Source organism: Leucoraja erinacea, chromosome 24, assembly GCF_028641065.1.
Source record: "Leucoraja erinacea ecotype New England chromosome 24, Leri_hhj_1, whole genome shotgun sequence".
NCBI classification, from domain to species: Eukaryota; Metazoa; Chordata; class Chondrichthyes; order Rajiformes; family Rajidae; genus Leucoraja; species Leucoraja erinaceus.
Window position 1 is genome coordinate 23,765,412 of NC_073400.1, and position 20,939 is coordinate 23,786,350.

Genomic DNA, 20,939 nt, shown 5'->3' on the forward strand with positions numbered 1-20,939 from the left:
TCTTGGAATGAACTCGTACTGTGGGTTTAAGCCCTCTCGTTTTAGAACTCCTCTTCCCCAGGGAAATTGTTTGGATACTGCAGTGCCTTTAAACTTTGCTCAGTTAATAAATAAGCGATTGTTTGAGTTAACAGTAACAATATATTCAGCCACTAGTCACTGATAACCTTAATGCACAGTCAAACTTAACGGGCATCAGTTCAAGCCTTGGGACCTTCTTCCGTGTGGTTGATTTGAAGACGAATAGAGTTTAAGGTTGGTTTACTGGTCTAATACTCCAGAGAAGCATTGTTGCCACTAAAGTTATATCGAGGCCAGAGTTTTGTAAGTGACCTTGGTTCAATCAAGGTTCCCACAATTACATTTTGCAGATTTCCTTTTTTGCTATTTGTGCAGTGGCATTTGTCGTTGAGGAGCCTTAGTAAATGTGCAGCAAGTCAGAACTAATTTCAATCTTATTGGTAGAGTATATCCATCCTGTTTCAATTTCTATACAATAATAATGAATTAGATCAATCTGTCCTTTTATATTCTCTGCACAATATTTGTGGATCGGTCGATCTGTTTCAATCTCTGTAATGTATTTGAGCTGCTTCAATCTCTACAGCACTTGTGGGTGGATGTATCTTGGCCCATTCCCTACTCAGCATAGTATTTATGGATGGGTGTATCTGGGCCATTCCCACCTTTGTACAGCATGGTCATTTCATCTACTTGACCTCACCCTCACTGAGATATCACAATGTTCAGGAAGTGTTGGACAGAATGACCATGACTGTGGCCATGGCCAGCATCCTGTTGATTGCTCAGTTTTCACATGGAAGATAATGTCTTTCATCGGATGGGCACTGTCTCTGTGCTCAGCAAAGTGATTCAAAACGGGTTAAGCAATTCAAACCAGGCACGCAGGAGTCTCTGCCATCCATCATCAGTGGCAGGATATCTTCCTGCACAGTTTAGAAGCCATCCTCCTGCTCTAACATTACCATCAAGCTAGAAAACCATGTGTAGGAAAGAACTGCAGATGTTGATTTAAATCAAAGGTAAACACAAAATGCTGGAGTAACTCAACGGGACAGGCAGCATCTCTGGAGAGAAAAAATGGGTGATGTTTCGGGTCGAGACCCTTCTTTAGACTGATGTCAGGGGAGTGGACGGTACAGAGAAGCTAGGAAACCAACCAGAGTTCAGCAAGGAATCCAGGAGGCCATGCCTGGAACCATGGCGTATCGGTAGAGTTGCTGCCTTGCAGCGTCAGAGACCTGGGTTCGATCCTGATTATGCGTACCGTCTGTACAGAGTTTGTACGTTCTCCCTGTGACCATGTGGGTTTTCCCCGTGTGCTCCAGTTTCTTCCCCCACTCCAAAACGTACAGCACTTCAACTCCCCCTCCCATTCCCAATCCGACCTCTCTGTCCTAGGTCTCCTCCATTGCCAGAGTGAGCAACACTGGAAATTGGAGGAACAGCACCTCATATCTGCCTGGGTAGCCTGCGTTCGGCTGGCATGAACATTGAATTCTCCCAATTTTGCTAGCCCTTGCTGTCTCCTCCCCTTCCTTAACCCTCGAACTGTCTCCTCCCATCCCCCCGCCCTCAGGCTCCTCCTCCTCCCTTTTTCTTTCCTTCTGCCCCCCACCCCCCATCACCCATCAGTCTGAAGAAGGGTTTCGGCCCGAAATGTCACCTATTTCCTTCGCTCTATAGATGCTGCTGCACCCGCTGAGTTTCTCCAGCATTTTTTGTGTACCTTCGATTTTCCAGCATCTGCAGTTCCTTCTTAAACATGTTTGTAGTTTAATTGGCTTTGGTAACATTATAAATTGTTCCGCGTGCAGGATAGTGTTAATGTATGGCCTGATCTGACTCTTGCTTCTTTTTGTTTTAATAATATGCATTAAAAGTATATTTTTAGTGTTCTTTAGCTTGTTTTATGTGGGGGTGGGGGGTGGGGGGGGTTGGGGGAAAACTTTTTCTAATTTCTTACCTCGACCGAAATGCACTTTTTTTTCACGTATCGTATCTCCGTCCGCACTGCGGCCTAACATCGAGGAGATGGCGGCCTACGCTGTAAGCCGACTTTTGAGAGCTCCAACGCGGGTGCCTATGGGAATTTAACATCGCAGAGCCCGCGATCCCTTTGCCAGGGATCGACCTCGGAGCTCCAACTGTAGGTGCTTGCGGACTTAACATCACGGAGCTCGTGGTCTCTGGTCATAGACTGACGTCGGAAACTCCAAGCCACAGGAGCTTCGACACCCTTGACGCAGGAGTTTTGATCGCTCCGACACGGGAGCTTCGACCGCCGGCTGCGGGAGAATTAAGAGGAAGAAGATGGACTGTTTTGCCTTCTATGACAGTGAGGAATGTGGGGAATCCACTGTGGTGGATGTTTATGTTAAATTTTATGTAGCTGTGTGCCTTGGTGCTTTTTTTTCCGTAGGGCTGTATGGTAATTCGCATATCACTGTACCTTAATTGGTGCACTTGACAATAAATGACCTTTGAAACGTTTGATGCTGCCAAACTATGCTTGGAATATAATCGATGTGATGCGGCACAAAGGGCCACAGGTTAATTGCACGATGATAATTCATCAGGAATCAAATGTCAAGAGTTTTTAATTGTTATATATACCAACAACGGAAAAATGAAATTCTTCCCTGCAGCGGCATAACTGGCTTGCATGTACAACAATGATAGATAACATAGAAACATAGAAAAATAGGTGCAGGAGTAGGCCATTCGGCCTGCACCGCCATTCAATATGATCATGGCTGATCATCCAACTCAGTATCCTGTACCTGCCTTCTCTCCATACCCCCTGATCCCTTTAGCCACAAGGGCCACATCTAACTCCCTCTTAAATATAGCCAATGAACTGGCCTCAACTACCTTCTGTGGCAGAGAATTCCACAGATTCACCACTCTCTGTGTGAAAAATGTTTTTCTCATCTTGGTCCAAAAAGATTTCCCCCTTATCCTTAAACTGTGACCCCTTGTTCTGGACTTCCCCAACATCGGGAACAATCTTCCTGCATCTAGCCTGTCCAACCCCTTAAGAATTTTGTAAGTGTTTATAAAATAATAAACAAAAACAAAAAACTACCAGAACAAAAAAACAAAAAGAATCCACAGTGCAACCAAGACAGCCCATAGTTTAGTGAGTTGTAGTGTTCAAGAGCCTGTTGTTTGTTGGGAAGAAGCTGTTCTTTAACCTGGAGGTCAATGGGGATCCAGAACCACAAAATCTCTGATCATTGTGAAGTGATCAACAGCAACACACTCCTTAATCCAATGGCCAGAGGCACCTTCACCTGTGGGAGAGTCTGCCTGTCAAGGTTAGACCTGTTCTGCCACAGCAGGAAATGCAACCATAAATGAAACATTCCCCTCTCCAATCAGGATAACGAAAAAGCCAACAAAAAAATGTTTGCCTCCCAGTAGTGGCGTTACATTCTTTATAGAAACATAGAAACATAGAAATTCAATGTTTCTATAAAGAATGAAACGCCATCCTAGTTGTCCACAAAGTTGCTGTGTTTGTAGATTATAATCTTTTGCAAACAGCTTCTGTGTTAATGATCGCCAGTTCAGCAGGTCTGTTCATCGTGTATACTTGTATAAAATATAGACTGTTCATAAGTGATAGGAGCAGTATTAGGCCATTTGGCCCATCAAGTCTACTCCGCCATTCAATGATGGCAGATCTATCTATCTTTCCCCCTCAACCCCATTCTAATGCTTTATCCCTATAACCCCCGACACCCGTACTAATCAAGAATCTATCAATCTCTGCCTTAAATTTATAACTTGATGGCCTTTTCCCTCTTGCCAGCCGGGCAACCTCAGCAGTTTTTTAGGTTGCCAAATGACAGTTTAGGTGGTCATTTAAGACAGCTTGCATGAAGCGTGCGATAATGTGCTCGGACGAAGTGCGTAGTTACCAGTCAGAATTATGGTCAATGAATTCACATATTATTTCTGCTTCAAATAAAGTCACAAATTAAACATATTCACCAATCCAGACATGATATATACCACAATGGGATGCAGCAAAATTACAATACAGTATCTCATTTCTTTTTACATGTTGCAATGAATGCAATTTCTATTATTTTTTTCCACTTCCCAACAAAGATCTGATTGGATTATTCAGCGTATGATCAACCTCGGTGAGACCAAGCACTGGCTTGGCGATTGCTTCGCACAACACCACCATTTAGTTTGCAATAACCAACCTGATCTCCCGGTGGCTCTTAAATTCCCTCTCCCATTCCGAATCTGACCTTTCTATCCTGGGCCTTCTCCATGGCCAGAGTGAGGCCCACCACAAATTGGAGGAGCAGCACCTCATATTTTGCTTGGGTAGTTTACACCCCAGCAGTATGAACATTGGCTTCTCCAATTTCAGGTAGTCCTTGCTTTCTCCCTCCTTCCCCTCCCATTCCCAGCTCTCCCTCAGCCCACTGTCTCCGCTTCGTTTCTCTTCCCTCCCCCCTGCCCACGCACCCTCACATCAGTCCGAAGAAGGGTCTAGAACTGAAATGTTCCATAGATGCTGCCTCACCCGCTGAGTTTCTCCAGTATTTTTGTCTATCCATTCACTCAAGTTCTGTTATCCCACTTTCCTCACACACTCCCTACACATTAGGGGCAATTTTACAGAGACAAGTTAATCCACAAAGCCAATGCATCTTTGGGATGTGGGAGGAAACCCACAGGCTTGCAGGGAGAATGTGCAAATCCAACACAGACAGTGCCCGAGGACAGGATCGAACTCAGATCTCTGGCGTGTGAGGCTGCAAGCCCACCAGCTGTGCCTGTATATTTTATTTTCCAACACACAAAAAATTATACGTTGATAACTTTGGTTACTAAAAAAACAAGAAACTATCCTTTTCAGTCTTAAATGTCTAAGTGATGCTATGACCCCTTTACAGCTACTGTATGTTTTAATTCAGTTCAAGACTATGGGGCAGTACATTGGCCATAAAGTTGCTGCCTAAAATAAATGCATTTGCCTTCCTTACTACTGATTCAACTGGCAAATTAAAATTTTAGGAATCCTGCATGAGCACTTCTGTAATCTGCATCAGTAAAGTCATAAGTATTTGACACAAAGTATAATAATTTGCCTCCTGTCTGGTGTGTGAGATCAGGGTGCAGTCTTGTGTCTGGCAACCATGCTTGCAGCCAACTTTTTGCATCTATATATCCCTTCATTATTATCTCTTCCACTGCCAACAATGGACCATTGTGGACTCCACCTTTCCTTGATCATCGGTGCCGGCTCTGATTTGTTCTAAACCTTTTCATACCTCTAGTTTCCTTCTCCCCTGACTCTCAGTCTGAAGAAAGTTCCCACCTATTCCTTTACTCCAGAGATGATGCCTGACCCTTAGAGTTACTCCAGAATTTTGTGTCTATCTTCAGTGTAAACCAGCATCTACAGTTCCTTCCTACACACTTGCAGGAAGTGTGTTCAGCCGCAGCTCATCCCAGGCACCATGAATTATTTGGAGCTGCAGCTGGACTCTCTGAGTTGAAGATGCTGATTTTAGACCTGGGCTGCTCACCCTCAATCTCTGCTTGGAATTCCACCGAGTAATGAACATTAGTTCCAATGAGGATCCTAAACTCTTATTAGAGTTTAAATTCCATTTGGAATATTTTGGAGGACCAAGAAAACAAGAGCCAACCAAGAACCAATCATCCCTTTATTACGCAGGACCAAATTTAAGATAGCCTGTTCCCTGGTAGATTCTGTAACATACTGCTGGTAGAAATGATCTATGCATTGCATGCATTCAAGTTTGATATCTGGTCTGAAGAAGGGTTTCGACCGGAAACGTCTCCTATCCATTGTCACCAGAGATGCTGCCTGACCCGCTGAGTTACTCCAGCACTTTGTGTCCCTTTGTGTATTCACCAGCAACTGCAGTGTAGTTTAGTTTAGTGTCGTGTGGACAACAGGCCCTTCGGCCCACAGAGTCTGTGCTGAGCAGGGACACTAGATCAATTTACAGAAGCCAATCAACCTACAAACCTGTATGTCTTTGGAATGTCGGAGGAAACCAGAGATCCCGGAGAAAACCCACAGGGAGAATGCACAAACTCCAAAAATAGAGCACCTGTGGTCAGAATCGAACCCGGGTCTCTGGCGCTGTAAGCAGGAACTTTACCACTATGTTACTGTGCCACCCTTGCATTCTATGTTTCTACCTGATATCTTTGCCAGTTTGATTAGTTCAATCAATATACAAATTAAAATCAGTTGCCTTCTAGCAGAACAGTTATAATGACGCATTTCCCTTCTTGTGTGCTTTAACATTTATTGTCCGTGTTGTTCTGCTGAGGGGCAACACTTTGCACAATATTTGTATGTAGGATCCATGTGTCAGTCTCTTTGCAGCAATTGTGGGCTGAGTCCATCTTAAGGGGTTGGACAGGCTAGATGCAGGAAGATTGCTCCCGATGTGTTGGGGAAGTCCAGGACAAAGGGTCACAGCTTAAGGATAAGGGGGAAATCCTTTAAAACCGAGATGAGAAGAACTTTTTTCACACAGAGAGTGGTGAATCTCTGGAACTCTCTGCCACAGAGGGTAGTCAAGGCCAGTTCATTGGCTATATTTAAGAGGGAGTTAGATGTGGCCCTTGTGGCTAAGGGGATCAGAGGGTATGGAGAGAAGGCATACTGAGATATGCCGGATACTCAGGATACTGAGTTGGATGATCAGCCATGATCATATTGAATGGCGGTGCAGGCTCGAAGGGCCGAATGGCCTACTCCTGCACCTAATTTCTATGTTTCTATGTTTCTATGTCTCATTTCAATCTTTGCACATTGTTTTGGTGCAGGGTGTATCGGTGCTGTTTCAATCTTTGTACTGCAGCAGGGTAAGTTGGACACCAAGGGCTGGAGTAACTCAGCAGGTCAGGCAGCATCTCTAGAGAACATGGATTCTAAAGAAGGGTCTTGACCCTTAACGTCACCTATCCATGTTCCCAAGAGATAATTTCCTGACCCACTGAGCTACTCCAGCACTTTGTGTCTTATTTTGCAAACTAGCATCTGCAGTTCTTTGTATCTCCATTAGAACTGCTGCATCGCCTAATCTCATTTTAATCCCTCATAACTGGATATTACCAACAAGGGTTGTTTTTATTTAATTGTTTTAGGATGAATAACGCTGGAATCAATGTGGTTGCTGCTAACAAGAACCTCCTCACGTTGTACAGTGACATGGACACAGAGGAAAAAGTTAATTTTTACAACTCTTGGGCAGAGAACTATGAAAAGGTAACGTGTATACTTTAAGGGCTAAGATTCTTTCCATCCAACTGTGCGGTAACGTTGCCACTGCTCCCACGGCATCACCACGTATCCTCTATAATGCCATTTACTCTTTTGTACAAATGTCAATGATGAACAAAATGCCCTGCTTTTGGAAACTTTTTCCTCAAGTTTTCTCCAATTGAATTGTCTTGTTATGCGATTCATTTCTCTACCTCTATGTGCAGTCATATTGAGTTTAGTCCTGCACCTATTGTCTATTGTTAGTGAACGGCAGCCTATTTATCAGCCTATTTATCTATATTATCAACCTAAGAAAGCGAATGGTATGTTAGCATTCATAGCAAAAGGATTTGAGTGTAGGAGCAGGGAGGTTCTACTGCAGTTGTACAGGGTGTTGGTGAGACCACACCTGGAGTATTGCGTACAGTTTTGGTCTCAAATTCTGAGGAAGGACATTCTTGCCATAGAGGGAGTGCAGAGAAGGTTCACCAGACTGATTCCTGGGATGTCAGGACTTTCATATGAAGAAAGACCAGATAGATTCGGCTTGTACTTGCTAGCGCTTAGGAGATTGATGGGGGATCTTATAGAAACTTACAAAATTCTTAAGGGGTTGGACAGGCTAGATGCAGGAAGATTGTTCCCGATGTTGGGGAAGTCCAGGACAAGGGGTCACAGTTTAAGGATAAAGGGGAAAACATTTTTCACACAGCCCTTAAGTTAATTTCTGGAACTCTCTGCCACAGAAGGTAGTTGAGGCCAGTTCATTGGCTATATTTAAGAGGGAGTTAGATGTGGCCCTTGTGGCTAAAGGAATCAGGGAGTGTGGAGAGAAGGCAGGTACAGGATATTGAGTTGGATGATCAGCCATGATCATATTGAATGGCGGTGCAGGCTCAAAGGGATGAATGGCCTCATCCTGCACCTATTTTCTATGTTTCTATGTTTCTATTTATCTGCAACATCGCCATGGTTTTCAGACACCCCATTCCATACTCCAGATGGAAGAATGGTCTTGATTCCAAAATGTCATGTATGCATGTCTTCCCGGGTTGCTGCCTGACCAGCTGAGTTACTCCAGCAGTTTGTGTCCTCCAGATTGGTCCTCCTCCTACCATCCTTAACTGTAAGGTGTAGATTGCATAGGATAAAATCCTTTAACCATCGGACCTCATGAGCAAAATCTCTTTCTCTCTATAGCACATGAGTGTGATGGATTACCAAGCTCCCAGTCATGGTGTGGAAACCATCGATCCAGTATATTCGGATGATCGAAGCAGTGCGCTGGTTTTCGATGTGCCCTGTGGAACAGGGATGGTGGCAGAGCTGGTAAGAGAGAATCTCTAATCAAATATCACAGATATAATTATGTGAAACTGTGCCATCTGTGCCCTTGCAGGTGTGTTAGTGAAGAGGTCCCAGAGTGAATCTGTTTCTTACTGTGGATGTGGACAGAAATAATGAAATTCGCAACACCACGGCCACACACAAAGGTTTCTTTATGAATGAACAACATTTTATAAATAACTTCATTTTCAGCATTGTACCTTCCATCAAGCATGCCACATCTTGAAGTTGTGTTGACTACTGGAAATGTCCCTGTATTGATTCAGAGATACCATTGCAGATGTTAGAATTCTGAACTATAAACAGAGCTTGCTGCAAATATTCAGCAATGCAGGCAGTGTCTGCAGAGAGAGAAGCAGAGTTAATGCCAGAGAACATTAAGTAGGTCAAACTGGGATGGCAATAGTTCTTTAGTGCTTCCTTAGTTCAATGCCTCTAACCATTTAAGCTTCAACATAGCCAACAAAATGACAGGCATAGCGGGAGGGCCCATGACCAGAGCTTTGATTCGAAAAGCTGAGAAAGATCAAAAGAAAAGTTGTTGATCCCTCAGGCTCAACTTTCAATAGGGCAGGTTTGGAGGGATATGGACCAAACACGGGCAGGTCGGACTAGTGTAGCCGAGACTTGTTGGCCGGTGTGGGCAAGTTGGGCACGGTGAAATGCAGAAAATTCTGGTTCTTTCAGATGCAGAATCTGGGCTTCAAGAACTTCCATGGAATGGATGGTAGTGAAGAAATGCTGAAGATATCCAAATCCAAAGGATTGTACCAGAAGCTGATGCACTGTCTGATAACTGGAGATAAACAGCTGCCCGTAAAAGAAGGTAAATGACTGATATAATGTGTTTTAATGGAAATCCAGGAAAGATGCACATTTATTCTGTAGAATAATCTTTGAGCGTAGAGTATGTGCCCAATATGGAAGAGATCTTCTTGTCTTCAAGCAATGAGATGCTAAGTCAGTCTTATCAAACTTTAATGGAACTCCATGTTAATTTTTTAATCTGGAAATTGTTCTCATCTTTTTTTGAATAAGGGATTAATTATTTCCCTATTTTCTTACACATAAGAGGAGGCCGTGCAACTCGCTGAGTCGATAAGTCAAAAGACGTACAGGTTTGTAGGTTAATTAGTTTCAGTAAAAATTGTAAATTATCCCTAGCGTGTGTGTGTATGGGGTAGTGCCAGTGTATGGGGATAGGTGGCTGATGCAGGCTCGTTGGGCCGAAGGGCCTGTTCCCCCGCTGCATCTCTAAATCAAAAACTAAAACTAAACATCTGGACCCAAAACTTTCTCCAGAGATGCTGCCTGAATCTCTGAGTTACTCCAGCAGGCAGTACCTATCGCAGGCAGTACCCCAACAGGCCAGGCATTTCATTTACTGTGAAGGGCCTGTCCCACGAGCATGCGACTACATGCGGCAAGCGCAACCTAACGTGGTCGCTTGAGCTGTTCGGCCTCGCGGGGCCGGTCCCACTTCGATCGCCGGAGCCGTATGGAGTTGTGCGGAGCTGGCTCCGAAAAACTGACCGTGTTTAAACATTCCACACGACAACGGCCTGCCGGCCCGCAGCCACCTCGACTCGCCGTACGCACCGCCTCGACGGGCGTACACAGCGTCTCGACGCCGGACGCAGCGTCTTGACGCCGTACGTCACGCGCCCGCGGACTTCGCTCGAACTTCACGTCACATTCGACCTCCGCGCGACCCCCGCTTCTGGTTTGGTCGCGCTTGCCGCATGCAGTCGCATGCTGGTGGGACCGGCCTTGTACGGGGATCACTCGACCTCCGTACGGCCCCCCGGTTCCGGTTTCGTCGCGCTTCCCGCATGCAGGTCGCATGCTCGTGGGACAAGCCCTTAAGTTAATTTCTAAGAGCATATGCATTTCTTTCAGATGTTGTGTGAATAAATCTCTGTCCTGTTTGTACTTCCCGTGTTGCATATCTGCTTGTTGTTGAAATATCTTGCAGGTACCTACGACGTTGTGATGGTTGTTGGTGGAATGGCCCAGCAACATCTGCCATGGGAAATCCTTCCAGAATTGCTGAGAATCACCAAAACAGGTCCGTACAAAGATCAGAAAGGGCTGAGGTCACTCAGCAGATCAGGCAGTATCTCTGGAGAACATGGATATGTGATGTTTGAGGACTCGGCCCAAAACGTCACCTATCCATGTTCTCTAGGTATGCTGCCTGACCCGCTGTGTTAATCAGCACTTTGTGTCCTCCAGAGTATTAACAATCACCTCCTTGTTTGTACTCAGTGGAAAGGTCCCACAAATGAAGTGGTATCATTAGAACAACCAAACGAAGGAGCACACAACCAAAATTAAAAATGTTTAATCGGTAGAGCAAAATGGCAAGGTCCTGAAGTTAGAGTAGGGTCACTTCACACTGACCCGTACTGTAGGGATCTGGTGTCACAGAAGGATCACTCTAACTGAGCTGCACTATAGGGTCCTGGAGTTACAGCAGGGTCACTCCACACTGAAGATGGACACAAAATGCTGGAGTAACTCAGCAGGTCTTCTTCTTGTGTATGGCGTGCACAGCCTAATGTTGTAGGACAAGTTGTTCTATTTGATCTTATTTGATTGCGCACACTCTCGTTGATTGCATTCGTCGAAACAGGGCAGACCACTAGAAGGTTGCAATCTTCCACCCTAGCAGGTCAAGAGTCCAGAAAGTCAAGAGTGTTTTGTTGTCCTATGTCCCAGATAGAGCAATGTAATTCGTACTTGCAACAGCAAAACAGAATATGTAAACATTAGGCAATGTAATACACGAGAAAAAAATGTTCTGTGTGTGTACATATACATATACATACACACCTATATACACACACACACACACATATACACACACACACACACACACACACACACACACACACACACACACACACACACACACACACACACACAGACATACATGCACGTAAAACAAACAAACATTTCATGTCAGGACCCTTCTTCTATCCATAGACCCTGACTACAGGTGCTATCTGTGTGGAGTTTGTACGTCCTCCCAGCGACTTGCGTGGGTTTCGTAGCAAAAGGATTTGAGTATATGAGCAGGGAGGTTCTACTGCAGTTGTACAAGGGTCTTGGTGAGACCACACCTGGAGTATTGCGTACAGTTTTGGTCTCCTAATCTGAGAAATGACATTCTTGCCATAGAGGGAGTACAGAGAAGGTTCACCAGACTGATTCCTGGGATGTCAGGACTTTCATATGAAGAAAGACTGGATAGACTCGGCTTGTACTCGCTAGAATTTAGAATACTGAGGGGGGATCATATAGAAACTTACAAAGTTCTTAAGGGGTTGGACAGGCTAGATGCAGGAAAATTGTTCCCGATGTTGGGGAAGTCCAGAACAAGGGGTCACAGTTTAAGGATAAGGGGGAAATCTTTTAGGACTGAAATGAGAAAAACATTTTTCACACAGAGAGTGGTGAATCTGTGGAAGTCTCTGCTACAGAAGGTAGTTGAGGCCAGTTCATTGGCTATATTTAAAAGGGAGTTAGATGTGGCTAAAGGGATCAGGGGGTATGGAGAGAAGGCAGGGATGGGATACTGAGTTGGATGATCAGCCATGATCATATTGAATGGCGGTGCAGGCTCGAAGGGCCGAATGGCCTACTCCTGCACCTATTTTCTATGTTTTCTATTTAAGTCTGAAGAAAGGACTCGACTTGAAAAGTCACCTGTCCATTTTCTCCAGAAATGCTGTCTGACCCCCTGAGGTATTCCATAATTTTGTCTATCTTTGGTACAAACCAACATCTGCAATTCCTTTTTATTTTACTCCACGCTGAGCAGTATTGTGGGGACCTGGTGTTACCGCAGGGTCACTCACTCCACACTGTGGGGATCAAGGTCACTCCACACTGAGCTGCACGGTAGTTTCCTGGGTCCATCTACAGGGTTCCCTGCTGTGACTACATGCTGTTGGACTGATTCTTGTCAGGCAGACTGCATGCCTGAGCACAGGACAAGGTGTGATGTCATTATTTATTTTAATTGCGATTGCTGGTCTTTCTTTCAGGAGGACTTATCTGTCTCACTCTGAGGGCTGAGGTGAGTGATCACAGGAGTGAACTGCTTGCTTCCATCCAAGAGTTTCTGAAGAAAGGGCTGTGGGAGGAGGTTGTGAAGCGATATATAGAGAAGTGGCAGAAGGAAATGCTGCTCTCAGGAGTGTCTGAAGAATACGCTGATGGAACCGTATATGTCTTCAGGAAGAAATAACCAGAAGTGATTACATATCTGGCACAGAAGCTTATGCCTATACAGCCCAGCTGTTCCTGCCACCATTTATCTTCTACATCAACCTTCTGCCCCACTCTCATTATCTAATCTATCACCACTATTCCTCTCTATCCCATCCCCCTCACATGTGAAGTCCTTCAACCAGTCGACAGTTTTCATATAAGACGGTTATCGACTTCACCCTTGACTGTAGAGAATTTCACATTCCGTGACACTCTTAGGAGACAAGTTTCTTCTTAATCAATTCCCCACGTTGTAACTATGTTGCATTGAGCACCTCTGTTTGGTTTACGTGGACCTTAAGACATTGGAGCATTATTTATTATGTACTTGCCCATTCTCCTCATGGATTAATGTGCTCTTTTAATTTGTTGACATCCTTCTCAGTTTGACTGTCCCTCCATTTGCAACCCCTAACACACCTCCATTACCCCTCCACATGCACACAGACAGACACACACACACGTACACACACACATGCATGAACACAAACGCACACATATATATATGCACACACAGACACACAGACACACAGACATACAGATGGACACAGATACACAAACAGATACACACACACACATAGACACACACACAATTTACAAATGTAATAAGTGTGCTTAGGTTCATAAATCATTCATGCAAACTATGAACAGCAGCAACCTCAGCACTGATCATTGCTGCCTCCTCTCCAACTAACAGCCTGAACATTTTTAAAATTTTCACTCTTTGTTCCTTGTTCTGAAGCCAGTCACCAATCCATCGGATTTCCTCATTCCCTGAACTTTGTCATCAATATATTATGGACTTCTTATTGAAGGGATTCTGAAAACGGTGAAAAATTACAAGACCTGTAAAACCAATGTCTCCTGTTTTGTTCTTTCCGCAAAATTATGACCACAAATAGACAATAAACAATAGGTACAGGAGTAGGCCATTCGGCCCTTCGAGCCAGCACGCCATTCAATGTGATCATGGCTGATCATCCCCAATCAGTACCCTGTTCCTGCCTTCTCCCCATATCCCCTGACTCCGCTATCTCTGCCTCCACCCCCCTCTGTGGCAGAGAATTCCACAGACTCACAACTCTCTGTGTGAAGAAGTGTTTCCTCTTCCCCGTTTTAAATGGCTTACCCCTTATTCTTAAACTGTGGCCCCTGGTTCTGGAATCCCCCAACATCAGGAACATGTTACCTGCCTCTAGCATGTCCAAACCCTTAATAATCTTGTATGTTTCAATAAGATTCCCTCTCATCCTTCTAAATATCATAGTATACAAGCCCAGCTGCTCCATTCTCTCAGCATATGACAGTCCCGCCATCCCAGGAATTAATCTTGTAAACCTACGCTGCACTCCCTCAATAGCAAGAATGTCCTTCTTCAAATTAGGGGACCAAAACTGCACACAATACTCCAGGTGTGGTCTCATTAGGGCCCTGTACAACTGTAGAAGGACCTCTTTGCTCCTATACTCAACTCCTCTTGTTATGAAGGCCAACATGCCATTCGCGTTCTTCACTGCCTGCTGTACATGCATGCTTACTTTCAATGACTGATGAACAAGGACTCTCAGATCCCATTGTACTTCCCCTTTTCCCAACTTGACACCATTTAGATAATAACCTGCCTTCCTGTTTTTGCTACCTAAGTGGATAAGCTCACATTTTTCCACATTAAACTGCATCTGCCATGCATCTGCCCACTCACCCAACCTGTCCAAGTCACCCTGTATTCTCATAACATCCTCCTCACAGTTCACACTGCCACCAACTCAGCTAATAACGAAATAAAACCATTTTGAAATCAATTTTGACTATTGTGGTTGCTCTTTTATTACCTCCATTTGCAGGAATTCAGGTTCTGTTTGCACCAGTTGTGTCATAGAAACTGTACATCCATGGATGCACATCTTATTGATTCAAGGCCGAGGTGGTGGGGTGACAATGTTGGTAAGGAATGAAATCCAAACCTTCGCAAGAAACGACATAGGATCGGAAGATGTGTTATCCTTCTGGGTAGAATTAAGAAACTGCAAGAGTAAAAAGATCCTTATGGGAATTACGTACAGGCCTCCGAATAGCAGCCAGGATGGAAGGCACAAATTACATCAGGAGATAGAAAAGGCATGTAAAAAAGGCAACGTTACAATGTTCATGGGGGATTTCAATTTGCAGGTAGACTGTGAAAAATAGGTTTATACTGGATCCCTAGAGAAGAGAAGCCATCTCGTACAATGCCTACGAGATGGCTTTTTAGAGCAGCACATGGTTGAGGCCACTATGGGGAAGGTCGTTCTGGATTTAATGCTGCGTAATGAACCAGATTTGATTAGGGGGACTTAAGGTGAAGGAACCCCTAGTAGACATTGATCATACTGTAATAGAAAGCAGTTTTTGAGTGAGAAGCTGAAATCAGATGTGTCGGTATTACTGTTTAGTTTTAGTTTTTAGTTTTAAAGATACAGCACGGAAACAGGCCGCTCGGCTTACTGAGTCTGTATTGACCAGCGATCCCTGCATATCAACACTGTTGAGTAAAGGTAACTACAGGGTCATGAGGGAGTCGAGGGGGGAGGTAAAGGGACAGGTGTTGCGTCTCCTGCAGTTGCAGTGGAAAGTACCTGGGGAGGTGGTGGTTTGAGTGGGAAGGGACGAGTTGACCAGGAAGTTGCGGAGGGAACGGTCTCTGCGGAAAGCAGAAATGGGTGGAGATAGGAAGATGTGGCCAGTAGTGGGATCCCGTTGGAGGTGGCAAAAATGTTGGAGGATTATATGCTGTACGCAATGGCTGATGGGGTGTAATGTGAGGACAAGGGGGACTCTGTCCTTGTTACAAATGGGGGAAGGAGGAGCAGCAAGCTGTGGGATATCAAGGAGACCCTAGTGAAAGCCTCATCTATAATGGAATGGACGAACCCCTGTTCCCCAAAGAATTAGTATATCTCTGATGACCTGGTATGGAAAACCTCAGCCTGGGCGCAGATGCGGCATATACGGAGGAATTGGAAGTAGGGAATAGAGTCTTTACAAGAAGCAGGGTGAGAAGTATAGTCTAGAAAGCTGTGGGAGTCAATAGGTTTGTAGTAGATGTTGGTTAATAGTCTGTTTCCTGTGATGGAGACGGAGAGATCCAGAAACGGTAGGGAGATGTCGGAGATGGTCCAAGTGACTTTGAGTACAGGATGGAAATTAATTGTGAAGTTGATGAAGTGAGTGAGTTCTGCATGGATGCAGGAGGTAACACCAATGCAGTCGTCAATGTAGCAGAGGTAGAGTTCGGGGATAGGGCCGGTGTACGCCTGGAGCAGTGAATGTTTGACGTACCGTACAAAGAGGCAGGCATAGTTAGGGCCCATGGGAGTGCCCAGAGCTACGCCTTGTATTTGGTGGAAGTGGGAGGAGTTGAAGGAGAAGTTGTTATGGGTAAGGACCAGCTCTGCTAGGCGGAGGTGAGTGTTAGTAGATGGAAATTGGCTGGTTCTGCGGCCGAGGAAGAAACGGAGGGCTTTAAGTAAAGATGAGGAAGTGGGAGCCTGGAAAACGGAAGTAATAGAAGAGACAAAGAGCATGTGAGGCGTCTTGGACATAGGTAGGGAGGGATTGGAACAGACGATAGGATGGAGTCGAGGTAAGTGGAAATTAATTCAGTGAGAGTGAGAATTAAACACTACAAACTCCAACTAAGCTCCAAACTACGTACACTTGGGGGCATTGACATTGACTTTGCACTATTATTGTTTGAATATGTACCTTTTTTTGTTGTTTATTATGGTGTTGACAGAGTTGTATGTTTACATATCTGTTGCACTGTTGCAAGTAAGAACATTCTGTTTTGGGATATGTGATTCCACTTTTTACCTACGTCCCAACCTTTGAAAATCAGGGCTGGATTTTGCTATCTTGTTGACTGTTGACAAATATTGATTTTAAAGATTTAAAGTCCTCATGGATGAACTCCAAAAATTGCTCATCCCTGTCTGGCGAAAAAATAAAATAGGGAAGGCGGCTGAACCGTGGCTAGCGAGGGAAATCAAGGATAGTATTAAATCTATGGAAAAGGCATATAAATTGGCCAGAGGAAGCAGCAGATATTTAGAACTCAACAGAGGAGGACAAAGGGGTAAATGAAGAGGGGGGGGGAAGGAGCATGAATGAAAGCTTGCGGGGAATATAAAAATTGACTCTAAAAGCTTCTTCAGATATGTAAAAAGAAAAAGATTAGTGAAGACAAATGTAGGTCCCTCGCAATCAGAGACGGGTGAATTTATAATGGGAAACAAAGAAATGGCAGAACAGTTAAACAAGTACTTTGGTTCTGTCTTCACTAAGGAAGACACAAACAATTTCCCAGAAATACTAGGGGACCGAGCATCCAGTCACTAGCGGGAGGGAGGAACTGAAGAGAATCCTCATTAGTCAGGAAATGGTGTTAGGTAAACTGTTGGGACTGAAGGCAGATAAATCACCAGGACCCGATGGTCTGCATCCCAGGGTACTCAAGGAGATGGCCCAAGAAATCGTGGATGCATTGGTGATCATTTTCTAATGTTCTCTCGACTCTGGATCAGTTCCTGTGGACTGGGAGATAGCCAATGTAACTCCACTTTTTAAGAAAGGTGGGAGAGAGAAAAATGAATTATGGACCAGTTAACCTTACATCGGTTGTGGGGAAGATGCTTGAGTCGATTGTTAAAGATGTTATAGGAGCGCATTTGGAAAGCAGTGACAGGATAGGTCAAAGTCAGCATGGATTTATGAAGGGGAAAACATGTTTGACTAATCATCTGGAATTTTTTGAGGATGTAACAAGTAGAATGGATAAGGGAGAGCCAGTGAGTGTGGTGTATCTGGAGTTTCAAAAAGCCTTTGACAAGGTCCCACACAAGAGATTAGTATGCAAAATTAGAGCACATGGTAGGATATTGACATGGATAGAGAACTGGTTGGCAAAGAGTAGGAATTAATGGGTCCTTTTCAGAATGACAGGCAGTGACTAGTGGGGTGCTGCAAGGATCAGTGCCGGGATCCCAGTTATTTACAATATGTATTAACGATTTAGACAAGGGAATTAAATGTGACATTCACAAGTTTGTGGATGACACAAAGCTGGGTGGCAGTGTGAGCTGCGATGAGGATGCTATGAGGCTGCAGGGTGACTTGGATAAGTTGGGTGAGTGGGCAGATGCATGGCAGATGCAGTATAATGTGGATAAATGTGAGGTTATCCACTTTGGTGGCAAGAACAGGAAGGCAGATTATTATCTGATTTTTGTCAGATTAGGAAAGGGGGAGGTGCAACGAGACCTGGGTGTGCTTGTACGTCTGTCATTGAAAGTAAACATGCAGGTACAGCAGGCAGTGAAGAAAGCTAATGGCATGTTGGCCTTCATTGCGAGAGGATTTGAGTTTAGGAGCAAGGAGGTCCTACTGCAGTTGTACAGAGCTCTGGTGAGACCGCACCTGGAGTATTGTGCGCAATTTTGGTGTCCAAAATTCAGGAAGGACATTATTGCTATTGAGGGAGTGCAGCGTATGTTCACCAGGTTAATTCCCAGAATGGCGGGACTGACATATGATGAAAGAATGGGTTGACTGGGCTTGTATTCACTAGAATTTAGAAGGATGAGAGGGAATCTAATAGGAGCATATAAAATTCTTAGAGGATTGGACAGGCTAGATCCAGGAAAAGTGTTCCTGATGTTGAGGGAGTCCAGAACCAGGAGTCACAGTTTAAGGATAAGAGGTAGGCCATTTAGGACTGAGATGAGGAAAAACTTTCCACCCAGAGAGCTGTGAATGCTGAATTGTCTGCCACAGAAGGGAGTTGAGGCCAAGTCACTGGATGTTTTCAAGAGAGAGTTAGATCTAGCTCTTCGGGATAAAGGAATCAACGGATATGGGGAAAAAGCAGGAATGGGGTACTGATTTTATATGATTAGTCATCATCATATTGAATGGCGGTACTGGCTCGATAGGTCAAATGGCCAAACTCTGCACCTATTTTTCTATGTTTCTATGACGGATCTTGAGAGATTGCTGCCAAGATATGTAGAATACTGAAAGCCTCTGAACATTCACAAGGGTGTTTGGTTCAGGTTCAGGTGTTGGAAACAGGTTATTTTATGATGTCTGTTTCGTTTGATACGAATAAATATTGAATTGAATTGAATAAATTATATTAGGGAAGTATGTATACATACAAGGAATTTGCCTTGGTGCTTTGCTCACAAGTACCAACACGATATACAGTAAACAATTAGGAATAAAACATTATTATTTAAACATGTGAAGAATGAAATAAAATACCAGAGCAAAAGGAGGCTACAGATTTTTGGTTGTTGAGTAGAGCTACTGCTAGTGGAAAAAAGCTGTTTTTACTTCTGGCTGTGACGGCTTTGACAGTCCGGAGTCACCTTCCAGAGGGAAGTGCTTTAAAGAGTTTGTAGCAAGGGTGAGAGGGTTCAGAGATGATCTTACCCGCTCACTTCCTGGCCCTTGCAGTGTACAGTTCGTCGATGGGGGGGAGGTTGCAGCCAACAACCTTCTCAGCTGATCGAACGATGCACTGCAGCCTCCAGATGTCATCCTTGGTGGCTGAGCCAAACCAGACCATGATGGAGAAGGTGAGGACAGATTCTGTGATGGCAGTATAAAACTGGGCCGTCATTGCCTGTGGCAGATTGTGTTTTCACAGCTGCCGCAGCAAGCACATCTTCTGCTGGGCCTTTTTGACTGTGGAGTCGAGTGGCCTCCCATTTAAGGACACTGGAGATGATGGTCCAGGGAACTTAAATGACTCCACAGATGTGACTATGGTGTTGTTGATGGTGAGTGGGAGTTTCTCCTAAACTCACCATTGTTTAGTGCAAATTGTGGAGAAATGTTGCCACATGTACTGGCAAATTTGTCCAGACCTTCCTGCATTTCAACTCTGAGTTTACACTGAATGTGTAAGAGCTAGTCCTTAAGGTTGCTTCTCGTAAGTTGTTTTAGGCTGAGAGTCTCCTAAGTTTAACAATGCTATATCCAAGTTTGATTATATCTTCTTTGTCAGGGTAGGATCAGACAACATTGCATAAAATGTGACAATCAACAGTGTGGGGCCAAGCCCGGCCCGCTGTGGTATGTTCAGGTGGAGGTGTCGGTAAAGTGGGCCGTTGGAGGCCCTACAGCAGCCTGGGGCTCAAGTAGATCAGGCGCCGCTCCAAGTGGATGAGCGTAGATTGGACACGGTCTGCAGCAACACGGAGCGGTGGATGACATCAACAACTGCCAGACCAGGCCGAACCCTGCAACTCCAACCCATGCTGTTGCCAGGACAACGGGCCTTCATGGCCAAGTTAATATTCTATACAAAATGGCGCCGGAACATGGGGACTCTTGTGTACTGTCTCAGAGTCATGCACTATTCCCACACACTTGTACTTAAAGATAGCAAGAATATTACTGAACTGTATGCAAAAAAGGAATTTCACCGTATCTGGGTACATGGGACAATAAAGCAACATTTAATAATTGATTCCCATAGACGGAGATGAGGAGGTGAGGACGAGCCAGGTGAGTGCAGTGGTTCAAAGTACGAACCTGAGGTAGGAATGTCATTGTGCCCTTCACCTGGTAGAGCTGCTGCCCCACAGCGCAGGAGACCCGGGTTCGATCCTGACCTCGGATACCGTGGGAGTTTGCACGTTCTCCCTGTGACCGCGTGGGTTTTCACCGGGTGCTCCGGTTTCCTCCCACTCTCCAAAGACGTGCAGGTTTGTAGGTTAATTGGCTTGGTAAAAATTGTAAATTGTCACACGTGTAGGAGGATAGTGTTGGCGTGCAGGGTGATAGCTCATCTGCACAGACTTCATGCATAGAAACATAGAAACATAGAAATTAGGTGCAGGAGTAGGGCATTCGGCCCTTCGAGCCTGCACCGCCATTCAATATGATCATGGCTGATCATCCAACTCAGTATCCCGTACCTGCCTTCTCTCCATACCCCCTAATCCCCTTAGCCACAAGGGCCACATCT

General features: G+C 44.7%; 1 protein-coding gene across 1 annotated transcript; it reads left to right on the top strand.

Annotated features, from left to right (window-relative positions):
* The first annotated feature begins 100 nt into the window (after positions 1–100).
* Positions 101–14,727, top strand: LOC129708811 (methyltransferase-like protein 27). Its single transcript, XM_055654803.1, has 6 exons — positions 101–255; positions 7,183–7,303; positions 8,501–8,629; positions 9,335–9,473; positions 10,623–10,715; positions 12,700–14,727. Exons 2-6 carry the CDS (start codon positions 7,184–7,186, stop codon positions 12,900–12,902), a joined length of 684 nt encoding a protein of 227 aa, XP_055510778.1. The 5' UTR covers positions 101–255; position 7,183; the 3' UTR covers positions 12,903–14,727.
* The last annotated feature ends 6,212 nt before the right edge of the window (positions 14,728–20,939 follow it).

Bases quoted from the DNA above. Each gene is read 5' to 3' on its own strand.
- LOC129708811 (XM_055654803.1), top strand. From the start codon at position 7,184: ATGAATAACGCTGGAATCAATGTGGTTGCTGCTAACAAGAACCTCCTC. The intron at 7,304-8,500 runs GTAACGTGTATA...TTCTCTCTATAG, and splicing joins GGGCAGAGAACTATGAAAAG to CACATGAGTGTGATGGATTA. The intron at 10,716-12,699 runs GTCCGTACAAAG...TCTTTCTTTCAG, and splicing joins GCTGAGAATCACCAAAACAG to GAGGACTTATCTGTCTCACT.